The sequence below is a fragment of the Rhinoraja longicauda genome, chromosome 6 (assembly GCF_053455715.1).
Source record: "Rhinoraja longicauda isolate Sanriku21f chromosome 6, sRhiLon1.1, whole genome shotgun sequence".
Classification (NCBI taxonomy): Eukaryota; Metazoa; Chordata; class Chondrichthyes; order Rajiformes; family Arhynchobatidae; genus Rhinoraja; species Rhinoraja longicauda.
In genome coordinates, this window is record NC_135958.1 from 18,187,279 (window position 1) to 18,214,573 (window position 27,295).

Sequence of the window (27,295 nt, forward strand, 5' to 3'; positions counted from 1 at the left end):
AGCTATGCTTGAACAGGTGGTATGTGATATCAAGCTTTTGTATCTTCTGCCTGACAGGAGAGGAGTGACGAGGGAACAAATACAGTGTGAGTGGTTCCTGATTATGTGGGCTGTTTTCCCTTGGCAGCATGAAGTGTACATGGAGTCGGTGGCAGGCTGGGTTGCATGCTGTGCTGGGCTACATCCACAATTCTCCGTAATTTAATGCGGTCTTGGGCAGACCAGTTGCCAAACTGAGGTTTAATGCATCTGATAAAATGCTTTCTATGGTGCATTTACAGGAGCTGGTGAGTCATTTGAGACATGCTACATTTTCTTCGTCTTCTGAGACAGTGGAGGCATTGGTGTGCTTTTTTGGCCGGAATGTCACTATGGTTGGACCAGAACAAATTGTTGGTGATATTTATGCCAAAGAACGTGAAGTTTTTAACCATCTCCACTTCAGCACTGTTGGAGTTGACCAAGGCATGTCCTCCACCCCACTTCCTGAAGTCGATGACTAGCTCCTTCATTTTTCTGATTAGAAATCATGTACGTACGTGTGCACACACACTCGCTCGCTTACTCACTCACACTCACACTCACTCACTCACCTACACTCACTCACTCAGTCACTCACTCACACTCTCACTCACTCTCACTCACCTACACTCACTCACACTCACTCAGTCACTCACACCAACTCAGTCACTCTCACTCACTCACTCACCTACACTCACTCACACTCACTCAGTCACTCACACTCAGTCACTCACACTCACTCACTCTCACTCACCTACACTCACTCACTCTCACTCACCTACACTCACTCACACTCCCTCACACTCACTCATTCACTCACTCTCACTCACTCACTCACACTTACTCACTCACTCACCTACACTCACTCACCTACACTCACTCTCACTCACTCACACTCACTCACTCTCACTCACACTCACTCACTCACACTCACTCACACTCACTCACTCACTTACACAACCCGAGCACTGGAAGCTGCAGAGGCAGGTGTAATGGTGAGGTTTAAAAGAGATGGATCAGAGGGATACGGGTCAAACACGGACAAATGGGACTAGCTCAGTTATAAAGCATGATTGACGTGGCAGGTTGGGCCAAAGTGCCTCTGTCCTTGCTGTGTGACGCTATGGGGACAGCAAAATCCTGCAAGAATATTGGCCATTTTAGATGGTGGTTCTGGATCAATTCTCATTACAAGACTGGCAGGGGATTTAGTTATTGTTCAGCTGGACCGGCTCATCCAGAGGTCAGGGCTGAAACTGTGCAGAACTCTTTCATCACTGCAGTGGAGCAACATCCTGAGAGTTTGGTGTTGAAGTCCCTTGAGTGGTATTTGACCACGCAACCTCTGAATGAGATGTGAGAATGCTGCTGTTTCGCAGCCACTGCTCAACCCAAGACACTGCACCACACGGAGACAGGAAGGAGTGTTGAGCATCAATTGGATCGGGCTTCACTTCCCCATCGAGGCGAATATTATTCCAACCTGCAGAAGGTTAACAGGATCAGGGCAGCACAGTGGAACTGCTACCTCACTGTGCCGGTTACCTTCGTTCAATCCTAACCTCCGGCACTATCTGAGTGATGTTTGCACATACTCCTTGTGTTTCCCGAGTAGGGTTCATCTGGTGTTTTGGTTTCCTCCCACATCCCAAAGACCTGCAGGTCATTAGGTCAATTGGCCTCTGTAAATTGCCCCTAATGTGCGGGTAAGTGGTAGAATCTGGGGGGCAGTTGATGGAAATGGGGGGAGAATGAAACATGGGATTAGTGTAACTGGATGCTGAATGCTTGTTGTGGACTTGGTGGGCCCGTTTTTATGTTGTATATCTCTGCGGTTGGACAAACTCAGACTGTTTTGCATGGAATGCCAGTGGTTGACGGCAGATCTGATAGGAGCATATAAAGTTATTAGAGACATAGATAGACATTCCAAACCTTCTTCCCTAGGTGGAAGTGTCAAAGACTAGATGGTGTAGCTTCAGGCAGGATGGGGGAAGTTTAAAGAGATGTGCAAGGCATGTTTTTATACACTGAATGAGGAGCATGCTGCCAGGGGTGATAGTAGAAGCAGATACAGTAGTAGGGTTTGTGGCTTTAAGATGGGCACATAAATAAGCAGGGAATGGAGGAACATGGATTATGTGCAGGCAGAAGGCATTAAATTAACAGCGTCATAGCCAGCATGGACATTGTGGGTTGAAGGGCCTGTTCCTGTGCTATACTGCTCTGTGGTGCTTTATGTGGTTCTGTGACCAGGACTAATTATGTTTATACCCTTCCTAAATTTACTCACTGTTGAAATCAAACTAAGATGCTAATCCATCTTGCTGTTTGGGTTGGATCAGACTAAACTAAAGAGACCATGGGCTGAATGTTTGCAGGATGAGCACTTTTGGTAAGGAGCAGAAGGATGACAACCCCGTGGGAAATGAGACATCAGGAGCACATTCCCTTGCACTGTGATGCAGGTGCAGGTTAGACAGCTCAATGCTTCTCATGTCAGACGCAGGCCATTCAACCCAATTACCCCATGCTGGTAATTATTCTCTTCCCCCTCTTACCTCATTGAAATCTGTCGGCATAACCCTCTGGTGCCTTCTCCCTCAAGCTGCTTCAGCACTGCACATCATTCTCAACCCAGGTCACACAGTTGAGCCCCAGAAGAGAATCCTTCGACCTCACAACTGAGACCTCCCGGCCTCAACAGAGCTAAGCTGGACTGTCAACGGGGCAACAATACTTCACAGTGATTTATTTTTAACCCAGGAATTTTTTTAAAATATTGCAGCAGCAAGTTTTTAACCAGCTTCTTGTTTGCTTCACTTGTTGAACTTATGGTTCAGAGCCCTTTTGTTATTCTGCTGATACAGTAGTGATGTGACTGGACTATTAATGCAAAATCCTGGAAGAATAACTCCGGAGCACACACAGTTTTAAATTCCGCGTCACATTTAGGGAATTTAAATTTTATTTTTTTTTAACTTTTGGAAATAGACAGCTGTTATCTCTAGAAAGCTGCTGGAAAGATGTAAAAACCCAGTTGTTTTACTCATGCCCATTGATCAAAGCTAATTCGTACGTGGCTTCAATTCCAACAAATGTTGTTCGCTCTGTCAACAGCACTCTGCAGTGACAGTCACAGTGAATGGGAAAGGACGTGGCAGGCTCAATCTCATTTGTAAAAAGGTTAAGTCATCCACTTAAATGGAAAAAATTTGAAAGGAAGAACATTTTTTAATGGGGGTAGGAAGGAACTGCAGATGCTGGTTTACACCAAAGATAGACACAAAATGCTGGAGTAACTCAACAGGTCAGGCAGCATCTCTGGGGAAAAGGAATAGGTGAGGTTTTCGGTTGAGACCCTTCTTCAGACCGAGAGTCAGGGGAGAGGAAACTAGAGATAAGAAAAGGTACAAAGAACAAATGAATGAAAGATATGCAAAAGAACAAATCAAAGCCAGAAACGCCGATCAAGGAAAGGTGGGGACCATAGTGGCCGTGGAGAAGGTGATAACATATTTTAAATGTTAGATATTTGAAAGGTGTTGGTATTCAGAGAGATGTCGTTGTGTACAAATCACAATGTCACTACACAGGTAGAGAGCTGAACGGGAAGACAAACAGTGTATTCGCCTTTCCCATTAGTCATAGAGACATTACAGAACAGAAGGAGGCCATTTAGCCCATTGTGTTCATACTGGTTCTACCAAACCAACTCACTAGTTCTGCTCACCATATTTCCCCCACCATTTATGTATACAATTCCCTCTAAAAGGAAGCAATGGAACCTACCTTCATCACATCTGCAGGCATTTCTTATTGCAGGAGGGTGTGAGCGCAAGAATAGTCTATCCTTGGTGAGTGTACATGGAATGATACTGCAGAGGGGCATGGTGCCACATAGATCAGTTGGGTATTGCTAACATGAGTTCTACTCAAAGCATCGTGAGTGTGCAGATTTCACCTTGCCCTTGGACCAAGGAGGCCAAGAGTCAGGGTGGGTAAGGGAGGGGTCAGGCAACGAGAATAAAATTGAATAAGGGCCAACATGGGGATGGGGATTGTCTGGCACATTTGACATTTTAAAGAAAATAAATAGGAGAATGTCTATAATGGCATATTACAATGGCACATATCGAAAACTGCAGAAGCTAGAAATCTGACCCAAAAATAGAAAATGATGGCAACACACAACAGGTCTGACATGATTTTTGGGAGCGAAAGAGTTAAGGTTTCAGGTTGACTCTGCTGCCTGACAGCACATTGACCAGAAACATCAGGTTTTTTTTCTTTCCACGCATGCTACCCATTCTGTTGAAAATTTGCAACATTTCCTATCATTATTTAAGTATTGTATATTTAGTATTGTTTTCTACTTAACTGTGAGAACCTCTGAAACCAAATGCGTGCAATGGGCCACCACCGACCCTCTCTATCTTTCCCACCGGTAGCCCCCACACCAAACTAAGCTGATCTAATTTGAAGGAAGGAAATGCAGATGCTGGTTTAAACCAAAGATAGTCACAAAAAGCTGGAGTAACTCAGCAGGTCAGACAGCATCTCTGGATGCAAAAGAAACAAGTGATGAGTCGAGACCCTTCTTCAGAAGAAGGATCTCAACCTGAGGGTCTGAAGAAGGGTCTCGACCCGAAACGTCACCTATTCCTTTTCTCCAGTGATGCTGCCTGACCCGCTGAGTTACTCCAGCTTTTTGTGTCTATGCTGATCTAAAATTCTTCTCGACTTCCTTGGTCCTTTCATTCAAATCTTGAGCTTGCTGTCGGCTGACATTATTTTCTCCAAAATTCGCCAATAATTCAAGGACTGAAGGCATGCTACACCACTGGAGATATCGTTTCTGATTCAACTTTAAATTAAGGCCCCCTTGAACTAAATTTTTTCAATGGCAGAATTTCAAAGAAGAACAGGAAGACTTCTCCCCATGTATCTTAGCCAATGTTTGTCCCTCGGCTGGTCTTCATATATGGTGATGATAACTGTTTTATTGCGAGATCTTGCCCTTTGGAAAAAAAGCTGTCAAATTCCTTACTCTTCAACAATGACTGCAACACACCAGCTATACAGTTTGGTTTATTATTAAATATAATCGTAAGAAATAGGAGCAAGAGCAGGAGTAGACTATTTAGTCCTTCCTGTCTATCTTATACAAGATCAGGGTTAATCTTTTACCTCAGCACCACTTTCCTGCATTTACCTTTCATTCCTGAACTGATCTATTTATCTCAGCCTCGAGACTGAGCCCCCACAAGCCTCCCGGGTGGGGAGAATTCAAATTCACAGCCCACAAATGTGAAGACATTTCTTGTTGGCACTGTGCTGAAACCGTGACCCCTCCTCCCTGGTTCTGGACACCCCACCCAGAGGGAACATGAACCTCACATACACCTCGTCCAGCCCCTTCAGAATTGAGTACATTTCCAATGAGATCGCCTTCCATTCTTCCAGGCATACCCGTACAAATTCATGCATCTGAATCAATGCCATTGTTTTATTTGAGAATTACAGTCTCTATGTTGCTCAAGTATCCAATCCATTTAGGTAATTGTTTCATCGATTGTCAAATGATTTGTGTTTGTAACTGTGTTCTGGTAATCAGGAGGCTTATTTTTCAGCTGACCTGATTCTAATAGAAATTTGAAGTCAAAGTTTCACTTTACAGTCTCTCCACAACTGATAATTTAATCGTCAGCAGAACAGGCAGTTTCCTTCAGCATGGTTAGCTGCGGGCATCTCATGGCGATGAAATTCTTTGAGAAGGAATTCATCAGAGTGAACAGTCTTTATATGTGGGGAACAAATTATCTATCCTCATTCAATCAGACCTCACCATGCAAATTGACAGCATTGTATGAAGGAGCAGCTGACATTGAAATTGTTTGTAGGAAAATAACTGCAGATGCTGGTACAAATGGAAGGTATCACAAAATGCTGAGGTAACTCAGCGGGTCAGGCAGCATCTCTGGAGAGAAGGAATGGGTGACGTTTTGGGTCGAGACCCTTCTTCAGACTGATGTGGATTGTTTGTCCAATGTACCAGATTCTCCAAACTCCTCTCACAAAATGGCTCAGGACAAAGGAATCAGTTGATTGTCACCAACCACATCTGACTTAAGATCAGCAAGAAAAGTCATTGAAACGCCACAACGTTTTTTGTTGTTGTTGTGAGACAGAACAATTGTTCTTCCTTTTCACTTAGTTGCATTTCCAGACTGTACGCGGTCGAAGGCGACAGAAACACAACGAACAACAAAACTGCCTTGAAACAGATTTTTTTTAAAATTTAGTAGAAGTGAGACTGGTCAAAGCATTGAATACAAGAGCAGGGCGGTTATACCACAACATTCTGAAACCATGGTCAAACCTCAGCTGGACTTCTGCATGTAGTTCCATCATCACCATCGGTCGGATGTGAGAAGCGCTGGGGAGGGCGCAGTGGATGTTCACCAGGATGTTGTTTGGGATGGAGCAATTCAGTGAAAAGGCAAGACTGGAGAAGCTAGGTCTGTTTCCCCTGAACGGAGAAGGTTAAGAGGGGGACATGATTGAGGTACATAACATAATGAGGGGTCTAGATATAGTAGACTGTTAGACGTATTTCCCCAATATCAGAGGCTGATGGAAGTTGAGTACATAGATCGAGGGTAAGGGATAGGAGATTTAGTGGGGACTGGTTCTGAAGAGGGCCTTTTTCACCCAGAAGGTGGTGAGTACCTGGAATACACTGCCTGAGAACATGGTGGAAGCAAAGTCACTGACAGCATTTAAGAAGACGAGCACTTAAACCATCCAGCGAGAGAGTTATCATAACTTGCACAAGAAATCAGAGCAGGACTCAACCACATCACCCATCAAGCCTGCCCCACCATTCAGTATGATCACGGCTGACATCAACTCCTCTTCTGTGCCCACTACCCTCAACTCCTCAACCTTTCAAATATTTATCCATCTCTGCTTTAAATACATCTAATGATTCAGCCTACGCCACCATTGGGGGCAGAGAATTCCAGATTCTCACATCCTCTGAGAGAAGAAACTTTCATGCACCTCAGTTTTAAATGACTGCCCCCTAATTTTATAGCTCTGTCCCCTTGCTCACCGATTCACTTGCGATTGAATTACGTATTCTCTATCAAAAGTCTACTCCTTAACCGGAGGACTCCCTGACCTTGGAGTCTAGAATTCCGGAGCTGTGCCCTGGGAGTGTTGTTTGAGGCAACGCTCAATCAGTGGCTCACGGTCTCCAAGGGAGCACAGAAGCACTCAATTATGGGCTGCTTTGGAAGAAGGTATCAGCATTTAATGAAGTGTCATTTGAGAGAGCGAGGAGGCAATGAGGGCTTGCCGGCTACTCGTTTCGGTTCTTCTCATGCCAGGAGCTGTGGGGATGAGGTAGATGGTTATGATAGCAACGCAGTGACAAATTAATAGCTTCATTTAAAAGATAAGCTCTTGAGAGAACAGAGCGTAGTTTGGTAAAGGAGCTAAAGTTAATTATAAAAGGTGAAAATCTGCAATCAGGTCTCCCTGCAACCTCCTGTATTCCAGAGAAAACAATCCGAGTGTCTCCCTGTAGCTAATATCCCCTGATCCAGGTGTCATTCTGGTAAATACTCTTCCACCTATTTTCGTATCATCCGTAAACTTGGGCACAAAGCCTTCAATCCCCTCGTCCAAATCATTAATATTGTCACCTGTGGGGTGGGTGGAGAACTGTTGACTCGGTGATCCCACAGATGTGGCCTGACCTGCTTTTTGTTTTCCACATTTTCTGTTTCTATATTCCATTGGGAATAAAAAATACCGATGAACGGAAATGTGGGGTGTTGACACCTGTTATTTTCAGGAATGTTTTGCCTTGTGCAAGGCATTAATTTCGGGGAGAGTCATCAGCCTGCCGATGTCTCTCCCACGTGTCCACACCTCCCACCTCAGCCCAGATAGTGAGGACCTGTAATTCCTTGTAATGAGAGGGAAGCTCACCAGACTGAGCCATGAGAGAAGTTGGCTGCTTCTCATCCTCTCCAACCTGTTCTGGCGAATAGAAAGATGGTTAGCGACAACCTGATGATAACCTGCCTGCTCCTGGTTATCTTTCACCCCTCCCTCCTTGTTTATCAAGTATACGCCCATCTCCAGCTTCAAAATATCTCTGAGAGACAGAAGATATTGCTGCATCGCTGGCTTATATGGGCAGCCAATTGTTTTTAACCGGTGACCATCTCCATAGAAGGGAACATCTTTCCCACTTTCATCCTGTCGAGCCCTTTCAGGACCCTCAGAAGGTAGTGGCACTGCTTACTCTGGCAGCTAAGTGTAATGTCCAGATGGAGACCCCGGTGTGAACGTGGTTCACACACGACTATTTCAGTCATGGATAGTGGAGAGATGTCTAGTGGTGTTGGTCTGAAGAAGGATCTCGACCCGAAACGTCACCCATTCCTTCTCTCCAGAGATGCTGCCTGTCCCGCAGAATTACTCCAGCCTGACTACCTTGCTTCTGGAACCTTGCTTCAGAATATTAAGTAAAACATGAAAGTCTTAGTGGAAAGTCTTATAGAAGATTTATTAGAATTGTAATATAATGCAGTTTGCATTAGTTTGCAAGCCAGGTATCCTGTCCTTGCATCAGGGAAGGTGGAGTGGAGTGTTGATTAAGACAATCAAAATCAACATGGGCTTTGAAGAACGGAAAGTAAGTGTTTCCAGCAGCAAAAGTGTTGTGAAGCCAAGGATATGTATGTGAGGGAATTGGAGTAAAGCCAAACATGAATTGGGAATTTCTTTTTGTACACACTTAATTGTGGCCTTGAATGTTGTTCCTGAAACAGATTTCACATTTACTTTCTTGGGAAAATTAGATAAATGCCAGAATGAAAGATAATTGCTAGAGAGAGTGTAGAATTGGAAATAATTGGATGGGGCAGCAAAGCAGTCATGGACATAAGTTTTTCATGCACGGAAGTGTGCAATCCAAATTATGATTTAAAGGATGATTCATCGTGGGTGGAAGGAAGGCCCCCTTAGGGTCAGGCCTCAAATTCAACCAGAACAATGAGGTGGGAGTCTTGATTTCCTGTTAAGTATAATTACATATTAGGAATCCATGAGATTTCTCATATCTAACCAATGTAGAATGATCTTAGGTCTTGAAGTTTTGGAATGAGGTGTGACCTTATTCAAACATATAAGATCCAAAAGGGGCTTGACAGGGTTATTGTTGGAAATGTTTTTCACTATTGGAGTGTAGCAAACTAGCATATAGCTGCAAAATAAGGAACTTCTTCTCTCAGACGATGATGAATCTTTGTAATTCTTTGCCACTGAAGGTGGTGGAGGCCAGTTCATTAGATATATTGAAGTTGGAGATAGATAAGTATTTGAAAGTTCAAGGAACTGAGGATTAATGGGAACTGGCACAGAGGAGGAGTTGAGGAGATATTGAACAGTGGGTCGGCTTCAGGCTCCACATGGCCAAGTCCTGCTCCTAGGTTACTCATATCTTCGCACCTCCAGAGTGCTATTGCATTCTAAGAGCACTTTCCATCTTACCTTGCATCAATTCCTTAATTTTGTCCTTACCATATAATAATTTGGGATTATTTTTGCACTTTACTCCATTTACCTGTTTGGTTTGGTTCCAGACCCCTTTGTTGAGATCGCCTGTCCAGGTAGATGAGACAGGATGCCGATGTGAGTTAAGTGAGCTCCAGTGAAGTACCTCCTGCATGAAACCACAAACCACAGGAAAGAGAACTGGGGTCCCAGTGGTAGAAAATAATAAGTTGGTAATTAATCTCCAACTGACACAAATTACTCTTCACTGAAATCTAATGACTTTATATGAAAGGTAATGAAAGTTAAATTGGTGAAATCCCTTGTGATTAATCTATTAGCTTTACTTTTGAATGCTGTCGGCTTGCAGAGTCCTTGAACTCTCTACCCTTCCCTATGAAGAAAGTCAGACAGAGTTCCTGAGCCCTACACACTGGGTCTGGCTCAGCCTGTGGAAGACCCTCCGATTTAGAGTGACCTGTGGATAGTTAGCATCAAGGTACCCTCTCACTTCTCTCACTTGTGGAATAGAATCTGGCATCAAACATCAGGGACATCAGCGGTCGTGTCAGGTCGTCTTTTGATCGTGACAATAAACTCAACTCACGGGTCAAGAGTGTTTTATTATCATCTGTCTCGAAACGCAACAGTGCCATTCTTACTTGTAGCAGCACAACAAATGTGTAAACATGTCGTGTGTAGGAAGGAACTGCAGATGCTGGTTTACACCGAAGACAGACACAAAACGCTGGAGTAACTCAGCGGGTCAGGCAGCATCTCCGGAAAAAAGGAATAGTTGACGTTTTGGGTCGATTGCTGTTTCGTTTCAGTTGCTGGCACCAGTAAAACTTTATAACAGCAACTTTCATTCCCACAGTGCTTTCAGAGTTGGAGGCTCAGAAATGTCTCAACAGGCAAAGATTGTCACCAAGGCACATAAGGAGAGGTTTGGGCGAGAGCTGAGTTTGAATTGATGGTGGGGTGTGAAGGAAGAGATTTGGAATTCCGATGCCTGGGATGTTGGATGCAGACGAGGTCAGCAACCAGAGATTGACCACTCGCCCCATAACCTCAGGAGAGGACGGACAGTTACTTATAAAGTGGTGGCTGCAGTCACACTCTTGGTTTAACCTTGGCTCATTTCACCAGCTGTTCCAAACACCTAGGGAGGCTTTTTGTTCCTCATTCTTTTGGGATGTAGTGATGTATTCACCCTTGAAATGTGGCACACTGGGCCATTTCTGGGAACATTTAAGCACCGTCCAAATGGGATAGATGTGGGGTAACATGTAGACAGATACCCTCCTTTGAAGAACATTCATAAACCATTTGGGTCTTTACAACACTCCAGTAATTTTCACATTAATTTGTACTTTGTAATTTTAGATGAATAACTGAATTTAAATTCCATAGCTGGACATGGTGTGATTTGAAATTGGGTCTCTGAAGTCTTTTGTCCTGATCTCCAGGTTATTCATCTATTAACCTACCCGGCTCGCCACCACCATTGAAAGGGGAGGATGTTCTAAGTTTGCATGGAAAAAATAAGTCACACAACCATTTTGCTCTTGCCTGTGTGTTCTTGCAGATATAAACATGGCCGGGGATCCCAAACCATATCGACCCAAGGCGGGACAGAAGCGACCCATCAGTGCTTTGTATGGGTGAGTACAACATGGACTATAAATGCTGTCATGTACCCTGCCCCATGGTGCGTCAGCACAGTCTTGGTTTGATCCGGCTCCTATCTTTCATCATCAGAATAAGGTGTCGTGGTCAGTGCAGCAAGTCTTGATTCCTGACTATTAACAGAACAAATTGATTTATGATTACTGTAGCAACCAATTGGAGGGTAGGTGGTGGGGGGAGGAAAAGTGTTTTAAGCAAACAGAGAGAAATATGAAAAATGACTTCCGTTCTCCAGCTCTGTGCTGCAGGAAGATAATTTATGAACTGCAATTAGTTTCTAAATTGCTTTCTCTGGTGGAGTACACTCCATGTGCAGCCAGCACATGAAAGCATTCATTTAAAAGAGAAAGGCTCAGCATGTTTCTCTTTATCTATATTTACCACCTTCCCACTTAAAGCAGAGACGTGCAGTTCTAAAAGCCTCTCTCTGCTTGAATGGCACTGAGGCTGGTTTATTATCGTCTTGTAATCTTTGTATTAGAAAGGAAAATTACAATTGGAAAAAATAGCAGCGTCATGCTGCTTGCATTTTGATTCCAGTTTTATATTCCATTTCAAGCTGTTACTTGTCAGGTTACAAGGCACTGGGAAGTTTTGCTTTATTTTCAAACACAGAACCCGGGGATAAGGACCCTCAGTTATGTGGAAGTGAGGAAGCCGAGACCGGCCAGCTAAAGGTTAAGCAGTGATTTAACAGAGCTGTTGAAATGCTGGAATGTTTTGAGAGATAAAGACAGACTTAAATTTGTGCTGTACTTTCCATGCCCTTTTCTGAAATATGTTTCTTTGCGGAAAATTAGATAATGTAATACTGCATGAAATTTGTACATGGTAAATCCCACAAATTGTTGGGTGATTTTGACAAGGTTATCTGTTTTTTCATAAGGTTGATTCAGGGATAATATTGCCCAGGATTTGGAACATTATTGGTGGCTGTTTTTCAAAGTAGAGCCACGAGATCTTTTAATTCGGACGTCACAGTGGCGTAGTGGTAGAGCTATTGTCTTACAGCGCCAGAGACCCGGGTGCGATCCTGACTACGGGTGCTGCCTGTACGGAGTTTGTATTTTCTCCCCGTGACCTGCGTGGGTTTTTTCCAAAATCTTTGGTTTCCTCCCACACTCCAAAGGCGTACGTTTGTAGGTTAATTGACTTGTTATAATTGTATAAATGTTTAAAAAAAAATGCAGAGGAGTGTTAATGTGCGGGGATCGCGGTCGGCGCGGACTCGGTGGGCCGTAGGGCTTGTTTCTGTGCTGTATCTATAAACTAAACTAAACAAAACTAATTCGTACTACAGAGATGATGTGTGCTCTAGTGCATCAGGGCCAATCCAGCACACCTTGTGGGGATCACTGGGATTTCTCGGCTTATATTGCTGAAGTTGTCACTGTTTTTTGAGCAGTAATATGTCTTGGGCCTAACCCTCAAACCTTTGTGACAACAGGCACTTCAGTGCAAACACTCTTAATGTGTGCAGCATCTTTGCAAGTGTTAACACTCTGCTTGTGACTGACTTGAACTGCAGTAAATATTCAGGAGCAGTGTGATAGAACCTATCATTTCAGTCTTGTTTGTGTTTAGAGAAATATTTTGAACTGGAGGAAAGATCTGACAGTGAGTGTGGTCGTAGAGTGAAGTGAGACAAAGAGCAGGGAGCATTTTTCCAAAGGTGCGTTGGATAGAAGCATGATGCAGTGTGAATTGTGAGGAAGATGCAATAAGGCTGCAGGGTGACTTGGACAGGTTGTGTGAGTGGGCGGATACATGGCAGATGCAGTTTAATGTAGATAAGTGTGAGGTTATTCACTTTGGAAGTAAGAATAGAAAGGCAGATTATTATCTGAATGGTGTCAAGTTAGGAAGAGGGGATGTTCAACGAGATCTGGGTGTCCTAGTGCATCAGTCACTGAAAGGAAGCATGCAGGTACAGCAGGCAGTGAAGAAAGCCAATGGAATGTTGGCCTTCATAACAAGAGGAGTTGAGTATAGGAGCAAAGAGGTCCTTCTACAGTTGTACCGGGCCCTGGTGAGACCGCACCTGAAGTACTATGTGCAGTTTTAGTCTCCAAATTTGAGGAAGGATATTCTTGCTATTGAGGGCGTGCAGCGTAGGTTCACTAGGTTAATTCCCGGAATGGCGGGACTGTCGTATGTTGAAAGGCTGGAGCAATTAGGCTTGTACACACTGGAATTTAGAAGGATGAGGGGGGATCTTATTGAAACATATAAGATAATTAGGGGATTGGACACATTAGAGGCAGGAAACACGTTCCCAATGTTGGGGAGTCCAGAACAAGGGGCCACAGTTTAAGAATAAGGGGTAGGCCATTTAGAACGGAGATGAGGAAGATGAGGAAGGCAGTGGAGGCCAGTTCGTTGGATGCTTTCAAGAGAGAGCTGGATAGAGCTCTTAAGGATAGCGGAGTGAGGGGGTATGGGGAGAAGGCAGGAACGGGGTACTGATTGAGAGTGATCAGCCATGATCGCATTGAATGGCGGTGCTGGCTCGAAGGGCTGAATGGCCTACTCCTGCACCTATTGTCTATTGCCTATTCACTTGAGATTTTCCAATAAGTAAAATCGATGAGGGTGACACTGACATTCATAGAATAGTACAGCACAGGAACAGAGCTCTTGTACACAATGTGTGTGTTGACTATGATGCCAATTTAAACTAATCCCATCAGCCTGCATCTGGTCAGAATTTCTCAATTCCCTGCCTGGGGTACAGATACCTGTCCAAATGTCTCTTAACCTTTTCTCTCATTTCTGCTTCTTCAACTGTTCTTCTGACAGTTGCAAACACTACCACTCTCTGTGTAAAAAAATCATACCTCATAATTCTCCTTTAAGCTTTCTCCTGCTCAGCTTAAAGCTGCCTGATATTTCCAGCTAGGGAATAAGACTCTGAGTATCTACCTTGTATGTGCCTCCCTTAATTGTATATACTTGTTATAGGTCACGCCTCAGCATCCGATGCTCGAGAGAAAACAATCCCATGTTTTCTCAACCTCTCCTTATAGCTAACACCCTCAAATCCGCACAACATCTTTTATTCAAAAACTCTATACCCTTCCAGCAAGGGGCAATGGGAATTGCGCTCCAAATGCAGCCTACCCAGTTTCATACAGCTGCAACATGACTTCCCAACTTTTATACTCAATGCTCCGACAAGCGAATGGAAGCAATTGCCCATAATTTCACTCTTACCATTCAATGTTTATTTTGTAGACATTTTGTATTACCATCATATAGAAATAGGCCATTCTGCCCACTGGCCCATGCCAGCTCCAAGCGAGCAGTCCCACTCCCTTCTCTTTATTTCCGGATACCCCTTCAAATTATTGTCTTCCAAACATGCTCATCATCTCCCCTTGACCGTCGTGGGGGGGGGGGGATGGGGGGGAGGGGAAGAACAATAGAGGGCCCGGCATGAGGGGACCGCCGTGAGGGAGGGGGAAGAACAAATGGACGATGGGGAGTGAGGGAGGGAAAACAATGGACAATGGGGAGGCCAGTTCATTAGATCCTCCAGTGGGGGGAGAGAATAAAGGAGGAGCCGGCATACTTTGCAACTTTGTCAGCGCTCTTGGTGGCCACTATTTGTATACCTTGGGTAAGCAAGCAAAGAATTTCACTGTGCCTTGCCACATGTGACAATAAAATATTCCATTCCATTCCTTCATTTTGTAATTAATTCACACTGTGGCAAATTACAGTGGCTGATATACCTTGCAGCACATCTTTGAGACTTGGGTGGAAACTGGAGCACCCCAGAGGATAGCCATGCAGTCAGAGGTGCACATGCAAATTCCACACACAGATAGGAGGTCAGGATCAAGCCTGGGTGCCCTGAAGCATTGAGACAGCAGTGCAGCAGGAAATCATGCACTTCTTCCACCCTCAAGAAATCACATTACAAACTAAATCCAGGGGGGTGGGGGCACTCAATAAAAATTGGACTGGCCAGCACCGACCTAATGGCAAGAAGGATCTCAGCACATTGGCTGCATCCCTCGGATGTGTCCCCTTGGCTTGTAATTTTCCAACAGGATGGGGCAAAGATGGTTCCGACAACGAGATGGTATTTCAGTCTATTTTGGGACTTTTCTCTTGCTGCTCAAGGCAGAAACGTGCCCTGTGCCTTGGAGCATTATTGCTAGGAGGACAAAGGGTCATGCCCACCACATTTTTCATTGACCTGCAATGCTGAAACCTCTCTGAAGTGCCTGATCCACTGCATCCCATCTTTCAAAAATGCACTCTTTGAATTTGTAGCATTTCATTGGAAAGCTTCCGCAAAGTGATGTGGTTAGTTGTCAAGTCTGCACACTACTGCAACAGCTCTACTGTGAGACAGAAATCGGCCTTGACTCTTCAATCTGCACATAACCTCTGCAGATGTGATATATTAGCATATCACACTTGCGTCTCAATTTCCAAGAGGCTCCTTGGAGTCAACTTCCAGCAGAGTCTTTTGATGCCCACAAATAATGAGCAATGCTCAGGTTCTGATTGGAAGTCTTCACACTGTATACCAGTTCTCTCGGCGAATCCACTTCTTAAACTATTTTTCACCATTGTTAGCCATTACTTGTGCCAGCTCCATTGGAACCTGCTATTTGCACCATTTTGCACTGGCACCTGTTGCACAAGTTCCACTGTGCAAATGACAGGTTACAGTTCCCATGGCAACCTGTCTCTTGCACCAGTCTCATGGCAACCTTTAATTTGCATAAGTACCACTGTAACTTGTTATGTATTTGAGTTCAAGATCAAAAGTATTTTGTTATCATATATCCCCAAACAGAACAATCCAATTTTCACTGTTATTTCTACGTCCTGCTGCAACATTATTTTCACTAGTTCATGTAGCACCCTATTATTTGCACCAGTTCCACTGTAACACTGTTGTTTGAACCAGTTTCACAGCATTCTGTTACTTGCGCCAGTTTCCACGGCAATCTGCGGTAGGCATCTGTTCCCACAGTAAACTATTATTTGCACTAGGTCTCACTGTAACAATTCATCTTCGCCATAGAAATGCTTTAACCTGCTGCCCGGACCAGAATCAACCTCTGGTTGACAAAAGAGTTAGTAAAAAGTCTTTGAAATGCAAGTCATGTTTGTTATTCCAAAATCCCAAAACTGAAGAAAATCTGAAATGATGAAAACACTCAGCGGGTCAGGCCGCATCTATAGAGAGAGTGAGAGACAGAGCTGACCTTTTGTTGATGACCCTGTGTCAAATCAGAACCCATGCATCCAATTCCACCCACCTACCCCAATATTTTGCTGAACTATGTTATTAGAAGGTGGTCTACATCAGATTGAAGTCAAGTATGAGGATGGACTCCTCACTGAAGCCTGCAATAGCTACGGCTAGACACCGTGGTGCTGCAGTTGGCATTGCTGTGTGGCATTAAGGAGGGGAATGTCAGCCACGACTGCAGGTTATGTTGGCTATCCAATGATTCTGATGGATGTGAGTGTGTGGCAAAGCCTGGTGAGGACAGGCGAGGACTTGTTGATGACTGTTGTGACCTAAGAGCGAAGACGGCCGCCGTGAGCAACCACCAGAGGGGGACCGTCGAGAATTAGGGGATCATCAAGACCAAAGCGGGGCTGCCGAAATCTAAGGGGGTCCTAACGGGGGGGGGGGGGAGGTCACCTGTTGTCACGTGTGGCGACAGCAGAAGATAGGACTGTTGGGTGAACTTTTGTAACTTTGTCGGCGCCGGAAATATGGTGACTCTTGTGTACTGCCTCGGTGAGGTCTGCTGTGTGATTTTACTGGGTTGTGTGCAAAACAAAGCATTTCACTGCACATAGGTACATGTAGCAATAAAGTATCATTGAAGTATCATCATCATTGCCCCCTCAAGCTCTTGCCATCACCCACTGACTAGGTTCACACATAGAGATTGATTGTTTGGATGGGAGTTGGGAAAATATAGTCCGGGAACATTTATAATTAGTAGAGATTCAGCCCTCAGAGGTACTTACATTGGTCTAATGCTTGCCTCTTGTGAGCCTTTGGCTGGTGAGCCATCTGCTGTCTGCCCAGAACACCAGGTAACCTTGCCCGTGTCCCTCCATTTCTCCTCCTCTTTCAACTTACTTCTGATCCAGGTTTACCCAGCTGAACTCATATCACCTTATCTGGTCTTATGTTGATCTTTCTTTTCCCTGGTAACCATCCTGTAAGGTGGTTTCAGGTTAACCTGAATATGTTCAAACTGCTGTATAAATGTGAATTGTTAGATGCGCGGTGTTCGTTACGTGGCCTTGTTTGAGGAAAAACTGATGATCAACCACAATGTGATCAGAATCTTGTGTTGGTTGTGTGGTGCTGGGAATGTCAAAATCAAACTATTCTGGAGAGAAATCTGTTCAACTTGACTGTCTCCTTTATTAGTCCCTAAAATATGGTAGGAGGTGAGAAACACTCCCACTCTTTCTGTCTTTTTCACTCTCCCTCTTTACCTTCTGTTTTCTCTCTCCCTTTTCCTATTCTTTCACTCTCACTTTTTCTCTCTCGCTCTCAGATGACTGAGCTGTTCAATTATCACTTGCCGGGATGGCCAGGGTGGTTTTTATTAATACTAATGAGTCACATTTGCATTTTGCTCGTGCTTCAACACCTTTTGGAGAAATGTAACTGCATGAGCCATATGGCATACACATGGTCTCTGTACCCATCCCAGATGCCAAATAGATGTGGACTGTTGCCTGTATCTTGAAACTTATGTCTTCTGCTGTTGTGCTGGTTTCTCTCCAGTGACTGGCATCCAATTCGCAGCATGCTTCAGAGGCACATAAGGCAATTGACATAAAGACATAACTGAACTGTGGAGCACACAGATGTGTCGAAAACTGCAGCAGATGCATGTAGATTGCTAGCTATTAATCAATGTGAGTTTTAGAAAGGATTGATCAGTGCAGGTCTAAACTAGATGAGGCAGCATGCAAGACCAAATCCCTCATCAATAGACAATAGACAATAGGTGCAGGAGAAGTCCATTCGGCCCTTTGAGCCAGCACCGCCATTCAATGTGATCATGGCTGATCATTCTCAATCAGTACCCCGTTCCTGCCTTCTCCCCAAACCCCCTGACTCCGCTATCCTTAAGAGCTCTATCTAGCTCTCTCTTGAATGCATTCAGAGAATTGGCCTCCACTGCCTTCTGAGGCAGAGAATTCCACAGATTCACAACTCTCTGACTGAAAAAGTTTTTCCTCATCTCAGTTCTAATTGGCCTACCCCTTATTCTTAAACTGTGGCCCCTTGTTCTGGACTCCCCCAACATTGGGAACATGTTTCCTGCCTCTAACATGTCCAACCCCTTAATAATCTTATACGTTTCGATAAGATCTCCTCTCATTCTTCTAAATTCCAGTGTATACAAGCCTAGTCGCTCCAGTCTTTCAACATATGATAGTCCCGCCATTCCGGGAATTAACCTAGTAAACCTACGCTGCACGCCCTCAATAGCAAGAATATCCTCCAGTGATGTTCTTCTCCATATTTGTTTTAGTTTAGTTTAGGGATACAGCATGGAAACAGGCCCTTCGCCCCACTGAGATCATGGCGACCATCGTTCACCCATTCACACTAGATCTACATTATCCCACTTTCGCTTCTACTCCCAACACACTAGGCACAATTTTACATTGGCCAATTAACCTACAAACTCACACATCTTTGGGATGTGGGAGGAAACCCACACAGTCGCAGGGAGAACGTGCAAACTCCTCACAGGCAGCACCCGAGGTCAAGATGAAACCCACATCTCCTGTAATGTGAGGCAGCAGCTCCACCAGCTCCACCAGCTGCACTATTGTGCCACCCTAACTGGTAGTCAATTATACTTTGCAGTTTCTACTCAGACCAAATTTTCTTTTTATTTGTTGATGCAATAACGTTAAATGTTCTCCTCCGAGCCTCCAAGGATTTCTGCCTGCAGATCCACAAATACCAGGCAGACCCATCCGCCTGTGTCTCTGCACAGTCCAAACCAATATGTTGCAGGTTGGCATCAGCATTGTCTGTTCTGGCTGGGCAATATTGTGATATAACATTTGGCCTCCAGCCATCCTTGGCACCCACACTCTCCCTGTTGATACACCTAGAGCTCGCAATGTCGCACCTTCTCACCTCAGTTGGAAACTTTACACACTCTTATCTACCTTAACATGTGATTCTTGCTCTTTTACCCATCTCCCATTGATCTAAATAATTATTTGTTCAAGGAGTTAGATAGAGCTCTTGGGGCTAGTGGAATCAAGGGATATGGGGAGAAGGCAGGCACGGGTTATTGATTGGGGACGATCAGCCATGATCACAATGAATGGCGGTGCTGGCTCGAAGGGCCGAATGGCCTCCTCCTGCACCTATTTTCTATGTTTCTATGAATCTGTTATTACAAATCGCCCACAATATATATTCTTACTCAAATATTCGTAGCATTGTACTGCCAACGAACCTGAGAATACAGGCAAATTCAAGGAAGCCTGGAAAGATGGAAAACTCATTTGAGGGCAACGCAGTTGAGTTCATTCATCTTTGAACCACTGATTCCACACTCTTCATTTGGAGGCCCTGGTGGTGATGGACACGAGATTCAGACAGCAAGTTTAGTACCACCACCCATTTGTCCCAACCTAATGTCAACTCATCGGGGAAGAGGTAGGAGTCATCTGTAGCTCACCCCAGACCCTTGAGCTCAATTAAGCCATGCATGAAGACACAAGACACTGTCGTTGCAGGAATCTGGAGCAAAAGACCTACTGCTGGAAGAACTCAGTGGGTCCGGCTGCATCAGTGGAGGCAGAGGGGTGGGCGATATTTTTGGTCGAGATCCTGCATCCCAACTGTTGACCTGAAATTGTTAACTGTCCCATTGCCTCTAGAGATGCTGCTTGATTGCTGAGTTCCTCCAGTAGTTTTCTTTTTAAAAAACTCAAACCGGGCTCTCTCATTCAAATTTCTATAGGCTTGGAATTACAAAGCACAATGAAATGTTTGAAAATCTGTCATCCATTGATTTTTATTATTTTGTAATCTTTGTAAAAACCAATTTCTGTGTCTTTAATCCCAGCACTGCACTGGGTTTGAATTCATTAAATTTCTCACAAGTTTGATAGGAAGGGATAGTGCTCTTTTCTGATAATGTTTTACAAATCTCTTGTGGCTTTATTGTAGGGATTAGAATTCCCACATAAGAACATTCTCCCTCTCCATCTCTTGCTGTAGCTCTGTTCTTATCGGCATGTTGAAGGAATGTGTTTACTCCTGGGGACTCGTAACTTCAGTTATTCTCTTAATATCAGTGAAAGCAGAGCTAATCAAAATCCTTCAGGGTGTTCAAAATGAAACGCAATTTCATTTTGGCTGCCTGGAGGTTAGCGGGGAGAGAAAGAAAGTAAACTAGATACGGAGCCGGATGAAATTGAGAATAATTCTGTCCATGCCGAAAATATTGTGTTGCCTGGGGCCTGTAGCAAGAAGGGAAGGTCAGGGAGGAGAAGGATTCACTTTTGAGGAATGAGATCGTTATCACTTAATTATCAGCACCTGTGCAGATGTCGTTGCTCACCTGAATGATTAAAACCTTGTTCAAAGACGGCAAGGGACGTGCGTTGCTTCACTGTCCACTTGCAGGCTGCAATTCGACATTTTCCTGGAGATTTCAGCACATGACCTCTCGCCTCCCCTGTCACCCACCATTCAGTCAAGTGTTCCCCCAATGCCGATGCTTCTAAATGAAAAGAAGGTGTAAAAAATTGGGTTTTTTCACTTCACTTTTATTTTTTCTGTGGCAGATCAAGAGATTAATGTTTTATTGCCTGGAGCTTTGGATCCGTCAGATTGCATTTACTTACGACGTAGAAGGAGACCATTCAGCCCATCTGGTCTATGCGCCATTTCCACTTATTTCCCGGTAACCTGTTCTCTCTCTCTCTCTCTCACTCTCCTCCTGCCCATCAACTCCAGCCACCCACCTACACCTGGGCCAATGAACCTATCGAACAAAAAGTCTTTGTGATTAGGAAGGAAACCAGTGCACCCAGTGACTGGGAGTATGTTCAAACTTCACATGGAGAGCACCAGAGGTTAGGATTGAAGGCCAGAGCTGGGCCATGGCAGGCACTACCTGCTAAGCCACCAATCCATTCTGGGCGTGAAGGGAATCCTGGAACCTGAAACCAGTGTGCGTGTGACTCCAATGCTGTGTGTTGATTCCAGTCTTGCTTCCTGACTGCCCTTTGGAAAGCAGAATGTCTTGCTCCTGTACTCATGAGAGGAGAGGAGAAGTAAATGTCACCCATTCCTTCTCTCCAGAGATGCTCCAGCGTTTTGTGTCTATCCCCATGTGATTCTTCTGGCGGGAGTGACCTGAATAATAATATAAAATCCCAGTACTCCAGGCAACCTACAACTGACAAATAAGCACATCCCCTGCACCACAAGACCCCCAAAAATTCATCAATGACCCAATAAGCTCTCTGCCAAAATCTACCACTTTATTTTTCAAGTTGCATTAAGGAAGGTCGGTGTAGGCAGCATAAAGCAAGGCTTTTGGCTGGATTCCTATTGTTAAATCAAAAAGGGTGACACATTGATGCAGCTAGTAGAAACACTTTCTCAGAGACCTGGGTTAAATCCTCGCCTCAGATGTTGTTTGTGCGGAGTTTGCATATCTTCCCTGTGTCTGTCTAGATCTCATCCGGGTGCAGTTTCGTCCCGCATCCTTAAGACATGTTAAAGGGGGGTAAGTTAATCAGCCATTGTAAATTGCCCAGTTTTTGGTTGAAACAGGGAGAGTTGATGAGGATGTGGGTTGGAATTAATAAATGGAATTAACGTAGGATTAGTGTGAATAGGTGATTGATAGTAGGTGCAGACTCAATGGGCAGGTGCCTGTTTGCTGCTCTGTATATTTCAGTGATTCTACAGGAAACGGCCCAGTCAGCTCCTCAAATCTACGCCACCTTACACCAAGATCATGGCAGATCCCCCACTTGCCCCCTACATCCATGTACCCCATGACTCTTGTTGTTCAAAAGTGCATCCTTGTCTGCCTTCAGTGACTCTGCCACCACAACTCTCCGAGGCTGGGAATTACAAGCAATGACAACCCTTTTGAGAGAATGAATCTATCCTCATTTTGAATGAAATTGGAGACCCTTCACTCTGAAAATATACCCTTTATTTCAAGATACCTCCATGGGACGAAATGTCCAAAGAGTTATTGACCTTTCGTGGGGCCCTCCGAGAAGTCCAATTCGTTGCAGATGCTCAATTCCCCTCCATTGCCATGACCACATTCAGAGCATATGCACTTTGTAGAATATTGGAAAAGCATCGAGAGTTGATCCGATTTTCTGCAAAGGTGACAGAAACCCAGCCTCGTTTTTTATATATTTTACAATCCCTTGAAGTATTTTAGTTTGACATTTTCTACAGAGATAAACGCAGGAAGAAATGATTTACTCCTCATTGATTGAGTTATTGTCTTGCTTGTCTTCATGGTGGAGGCAGTAAATCTACAACTCGTGGAGAGATACAAAATGCTGCCTTCAGCACTGAGCGACCAAAAAAAAAAACCTATTAAGACTCTAATCGACCCTTCCCTTGATGATACTGACACACAAAGTGGGGTCCGCCAGTATGTCAATGGCAGGAGACCTGGCAGGTGTATTTATCAATGATGTTGGGTGGCGCTGAAATGTTTTGTTGCTTTAGCTTAGCTAGGCTCGTTTCACAGCTTCCTTTGTCAAAAAAAGTAAAATGCACCACACGACTCAGCCTTCTTCACAGAGCTCGTACACCATTTAATACGATTGGCTTGCGGCTACAGATGTGGAACCTGGAAAGAGCCGCTGTCATCAGGAAATTTTGGCTTGCTAAGCAGAAGTTGTTCAAAAGGTTACTCAAGTGAACACTAAGTGAACATTAAACCTCTCAAGATTTAATGGGGTGGGCTTGCATCCTGAGTTGCATTGTGTCCTTCAGTAACAGTACTTGGAGTATGTTGTTTTTCTCTGCTCTTGGGGTACAAGAACGCAAGGGAATAGAAGCAGGGGTAAGCACGGCACCTCCAGCCTGCCCTGGTGTTCAATATAACCATGGGTGATCTATCCATGGCCTCAACTCCTCCTCTGTGCCTGTTTCCCATAGCCTTTAATTCTCCATTCTTTCAGAAAAATCATCCACTTCTAATTGATTGGACCTCACCATTCCATGGGATAAAGAATTCCAGAGATTCACCATCCTCTGCAAGAAAAAAATTCTAGCTACCTCAGTTATAAACGATAGGCCTCTTGTCTTGCAACTATATTCAAGATGCTCCTACTAGTGAAAATATCTCCACATCTACCCTGTCGTACCCCTTTATCATCAAAAGATGATGCCTCAAAAGACCACTCCTCATTGTTGTTAACTCTAAAGAATACAGACTCGCCAGTCTGTTTAGCTTCACTTGATAGGATATTCCTCTCAAGCGAGGAATTCACCTGGTTAATCTCCTGTGGACTGCCTTCAATACTATTATATTATTTCTTAGGTCAGGGAACCTTACAGTATTTCACAACTTCAATCATTTTGCAATAGATGCCATTGAGCCTTTTGTGTACTTGCTGCACTTGTCTGCTAACCTTTTGTTTTGCATGCACAAGGGCATCTAGATCCCTCTGTACTTCATTCATTTTCAGTCTCATTCCATTCAAGCGATAGTCTGCCAAATCTCTAAACCCCGTCATGTAGGGTCTGCTGATCTCTCAAGACAGTCAGGTTCAGCACGGCAAGCAAAGGCCAGGGATGACTGCAGGCAAAGGGTGTTGGAGAGGGAATGGTATTGCTAGGGGCAGCTAATCACTGCTCCACAGCCCTGTGTAGAAGCACCTTGAATCAGCCCCTTGTTGCTCATTATTATATCTAATAGCTCTATCCGTGGCTCCTCAAGTTATTTGATTGCAAGTATGCCTCTTATTTTATTCCAGAAAAGGAATCATTTTTATCTTCAAAGTGCTTCTAATTTGTTCTGAGTTGTTCCTTCTTATTAAGAATTCCTCTGCTGAAAAAAGATCAGAGTCTCTGTCCCTTTTATCATTTCAAACTCAAGGGAATATGAGCCCGGCCTTTGCAAGCTGCCCTCTTTATTCAGCGCGTTAAGCCCCGGTATCTCCCTGGTGAATCTGTCCTGTCCTCATCAGGCTAATGTAGACTTCCTGGGGAATTGGATCCAGACCTGAATGTGCTACAAATGAGATATAAAAAGACTGTGTAACTTTAATATCATTTCCTTCCATCTGTGTCCCAGTTGCTTTAGATAACCAAACAAAACAAAAAACAGAAAATACTGGGGACACTGAGCAGGTCAGGCAGCATCTGCGGAGGTGAAGCAGTCACCACTTCAGGCGGAAGACCTTCCATCAGAACCAAGAAAGAGAGTAAACAGCATAGCCTAGGAGCTTGTTTTTGCTTGTTTCACTCTCTTTCTCAGTTCTATCGAAGGATCACAGACCTAAAACAACGACTCTTCCTCCAGAGTTGCTGCTTGGCCGGCCAGGATTTTTCAGAATTTTTAAATTTGATTTTGGGTTTCCAACGTGGTGCGTCTTTTTTTTTCAAGCTGATATAAATCACTGAGAATGCTTCATTTTAACATTCTCTCATGGTTCTGAAATGAGCATTAACCTATAAAGATATGACAGTGTAGACATTCATGCTGGGTTACATGCACCAGGTGCAGCGTGTGACAATGTTCACATCTTACCTTTCACAGTTTGCTCTCATTGATTTAAGGAGTATGATTTAAGGAGCACATTTAAGGAGATTTAAGGAGATATCACACTTTAAGTACATGCACGTAACAGGTGATGAATGTCTAGCTCTCACTACATCTCTCTTTTCCATTCCAAGGACTTATTCAACAAATGCATAATACAGTGTGCCAAAAAGTAAATAAACGCTCAATGGTCACAATACATCAATCAATCATTACAGTACAATGGTGCAATCTTTATTTACAATAGCCTCGACCCCCCGCGGCGACCAGCGTTCACGGAAAGCCTCCAGTGTCCCCGTGGACACCGCGTGTTCCCTCTCCAGGGTCACGCGAGCATGGACATAGGCCCGGAAGAGGGTTAGGCAGCCGACTCTGGTGTGACCATCGACCGCCCGCTGCCTGGACCCGCGAATGGCCATCTTGGCCAGGCCCAGGAGCAAACCGACAGGGAGATCCCACCCTCCCGATCGGCCCTCCCCACTCCCTGCCCTGTGCCCAAACACCTGGATCGTAGGACTGAAATGCAGCCAAAACTTGAGGAGCAACCCCTTCAGATACTCCTACAGGGGCAGCAACCTCACACACTCCATATACATGTTGAACACGGACTCTTCCTCGCCGCAGAAAATACAAGTGGCCGGCGAGTCCGTGAACCGGCTCAAAAATGTATTACAAACCACGGCTCTGTGCAACACTCTCCATCCCAGGTCCCCGATGTAAAGGGGAGGACTCCCTTATAGAAAGGCCTCCACTGGGGACCACCCCTACATATATATATATATATATATATATATATATATATATATATATATATATATATATAATATATATATATATATATAATATATATATATATATATATTACATATCTCTCTCTCTCTCTCTCTCTCTCTCTCTCTCTCTCTCTCTCTCTCTCTCTCTCTCTCTCTCTCCCTCCCTCTCCCTCCCTCCCTCCCTCCCTCCCTCCCTCTCTCTCTCTCTCTCTCTCTCTCTCTCTCTCTCTCTCTCTCTCTCTCTCTCTCTCTCTCTCCCTCCCTCCCTCCCTCTCTCTCTCTCTCTCTCTCTCTCTCTCTCCCCCCCCCCCTCTCCCCCTCCTCCTCTCCCTCTCCCTCTCTCCCTCTCCCTCTCCCTCTCCCTCTCGCTTTCTCCCTCTCCCTCCTGCTCCCTCTCCTTTTTCCTAGGTCTCAATTAGAACCAAGTGGATGATGAGGGATCAGTGGAAGCTGTTCACCCGCTGTTAAACTAATGGTGAAAGAAGGAACTGCAAATGCCGATTAACAAATAATACACAAAGTGTTGGAGTAACTCAGCGGGTCAGCGAGCATTTCTGGAGAATATGGATAGGTAACGTTTTGTGTCGGGACCCGAAACACCTCCTATCCATGTTCCCCAGAGATGCTGCCTGACCCACTGAATTAAAATAATGGTGGTTGGATAGTTTCTCACTGGATAGATTATGTTAAAACTCCTTCTCAAATAGCTTTCCCTCTCTCCTGAAATCTGAATGGAGGTGATATTTGTGCTGTTGAGGTGTTAGTAGGCTGTTCAACAAGCATCTGTGTCCTATGATATTGTCTTTGAGCTCAGTGGCAGAATTGAAGCCAATTGCATCTTCACCAACACAGGCCTAGTCTCAGGGGTCGCATTCAAAGTGCTGCTGTTCTACATGTTCACCAGTGACCAGCTCACTGGACATAAGCAGGAACACTGGGCGATCTGGCCTGTGCTCACTGGCCATTGAACACAAGAGGTGGCACTGGAAATGCGAGCCAGTGTTTACTGATTGCTGAACATAGGTAGGGACACTGGATATATGTAGGGACACTGGATATATGTAGGGGACTGGACATATGTAAGGGACTGCCTCATGTACACTAGTCCCATCTACCCACATTTGGCCCATATCCCTCTAAACCTTTCCTATCCATGTAAACGTTCAAATGTATTTTAAATATTGTTATAGTACCTGTTCAACTACCTCATCTGGCAGCCTGTTCCATATACCCACAACCATCTGTGTTAAAACATTGCCCCGTTCCTATTAAATCTGCCCCTCTCACCTTAAATGTATACCTCTGATTCTTGATGCCCCTACCCTGGATAAAAGACTCTGTGCATTCATTCACCCTATCTATTCCCCTCATGATCTCATGCACCTCTACAAGGTCGCTCCTCATACTGCAGCGCTCCAAGGAATAAGATCCTAGAGTCGGCTT

General features: G+C 44.5%; 1 protein-coding gene across 5 annotated transcripts in view; it reads left to right on the plus strand.

Moving 5' to 3' along the window:
- The window catches only part of LOC144594287 (RNA-binding Raly-like protein), a 735,788-nt gene that overhangs the window by 538,061 nt on the left and 170,432 nt on the right, over positions 1-27,295 (plus strand). For all 5 annotated transcript variants that reach the window (XM_078400591.1, XM_078400592.1, XM_078400588.1 and 2 more), the window contains exon 5: positions 11,183-11,258. In XM_078400591.1, coding sequence (XP_078256717.1) covers positions 11,183-11,258 — 76 coding nt within the window. The remainder of the gene's footprint in view (positions 1-11,182; positions 11,259-27,295) is intronic.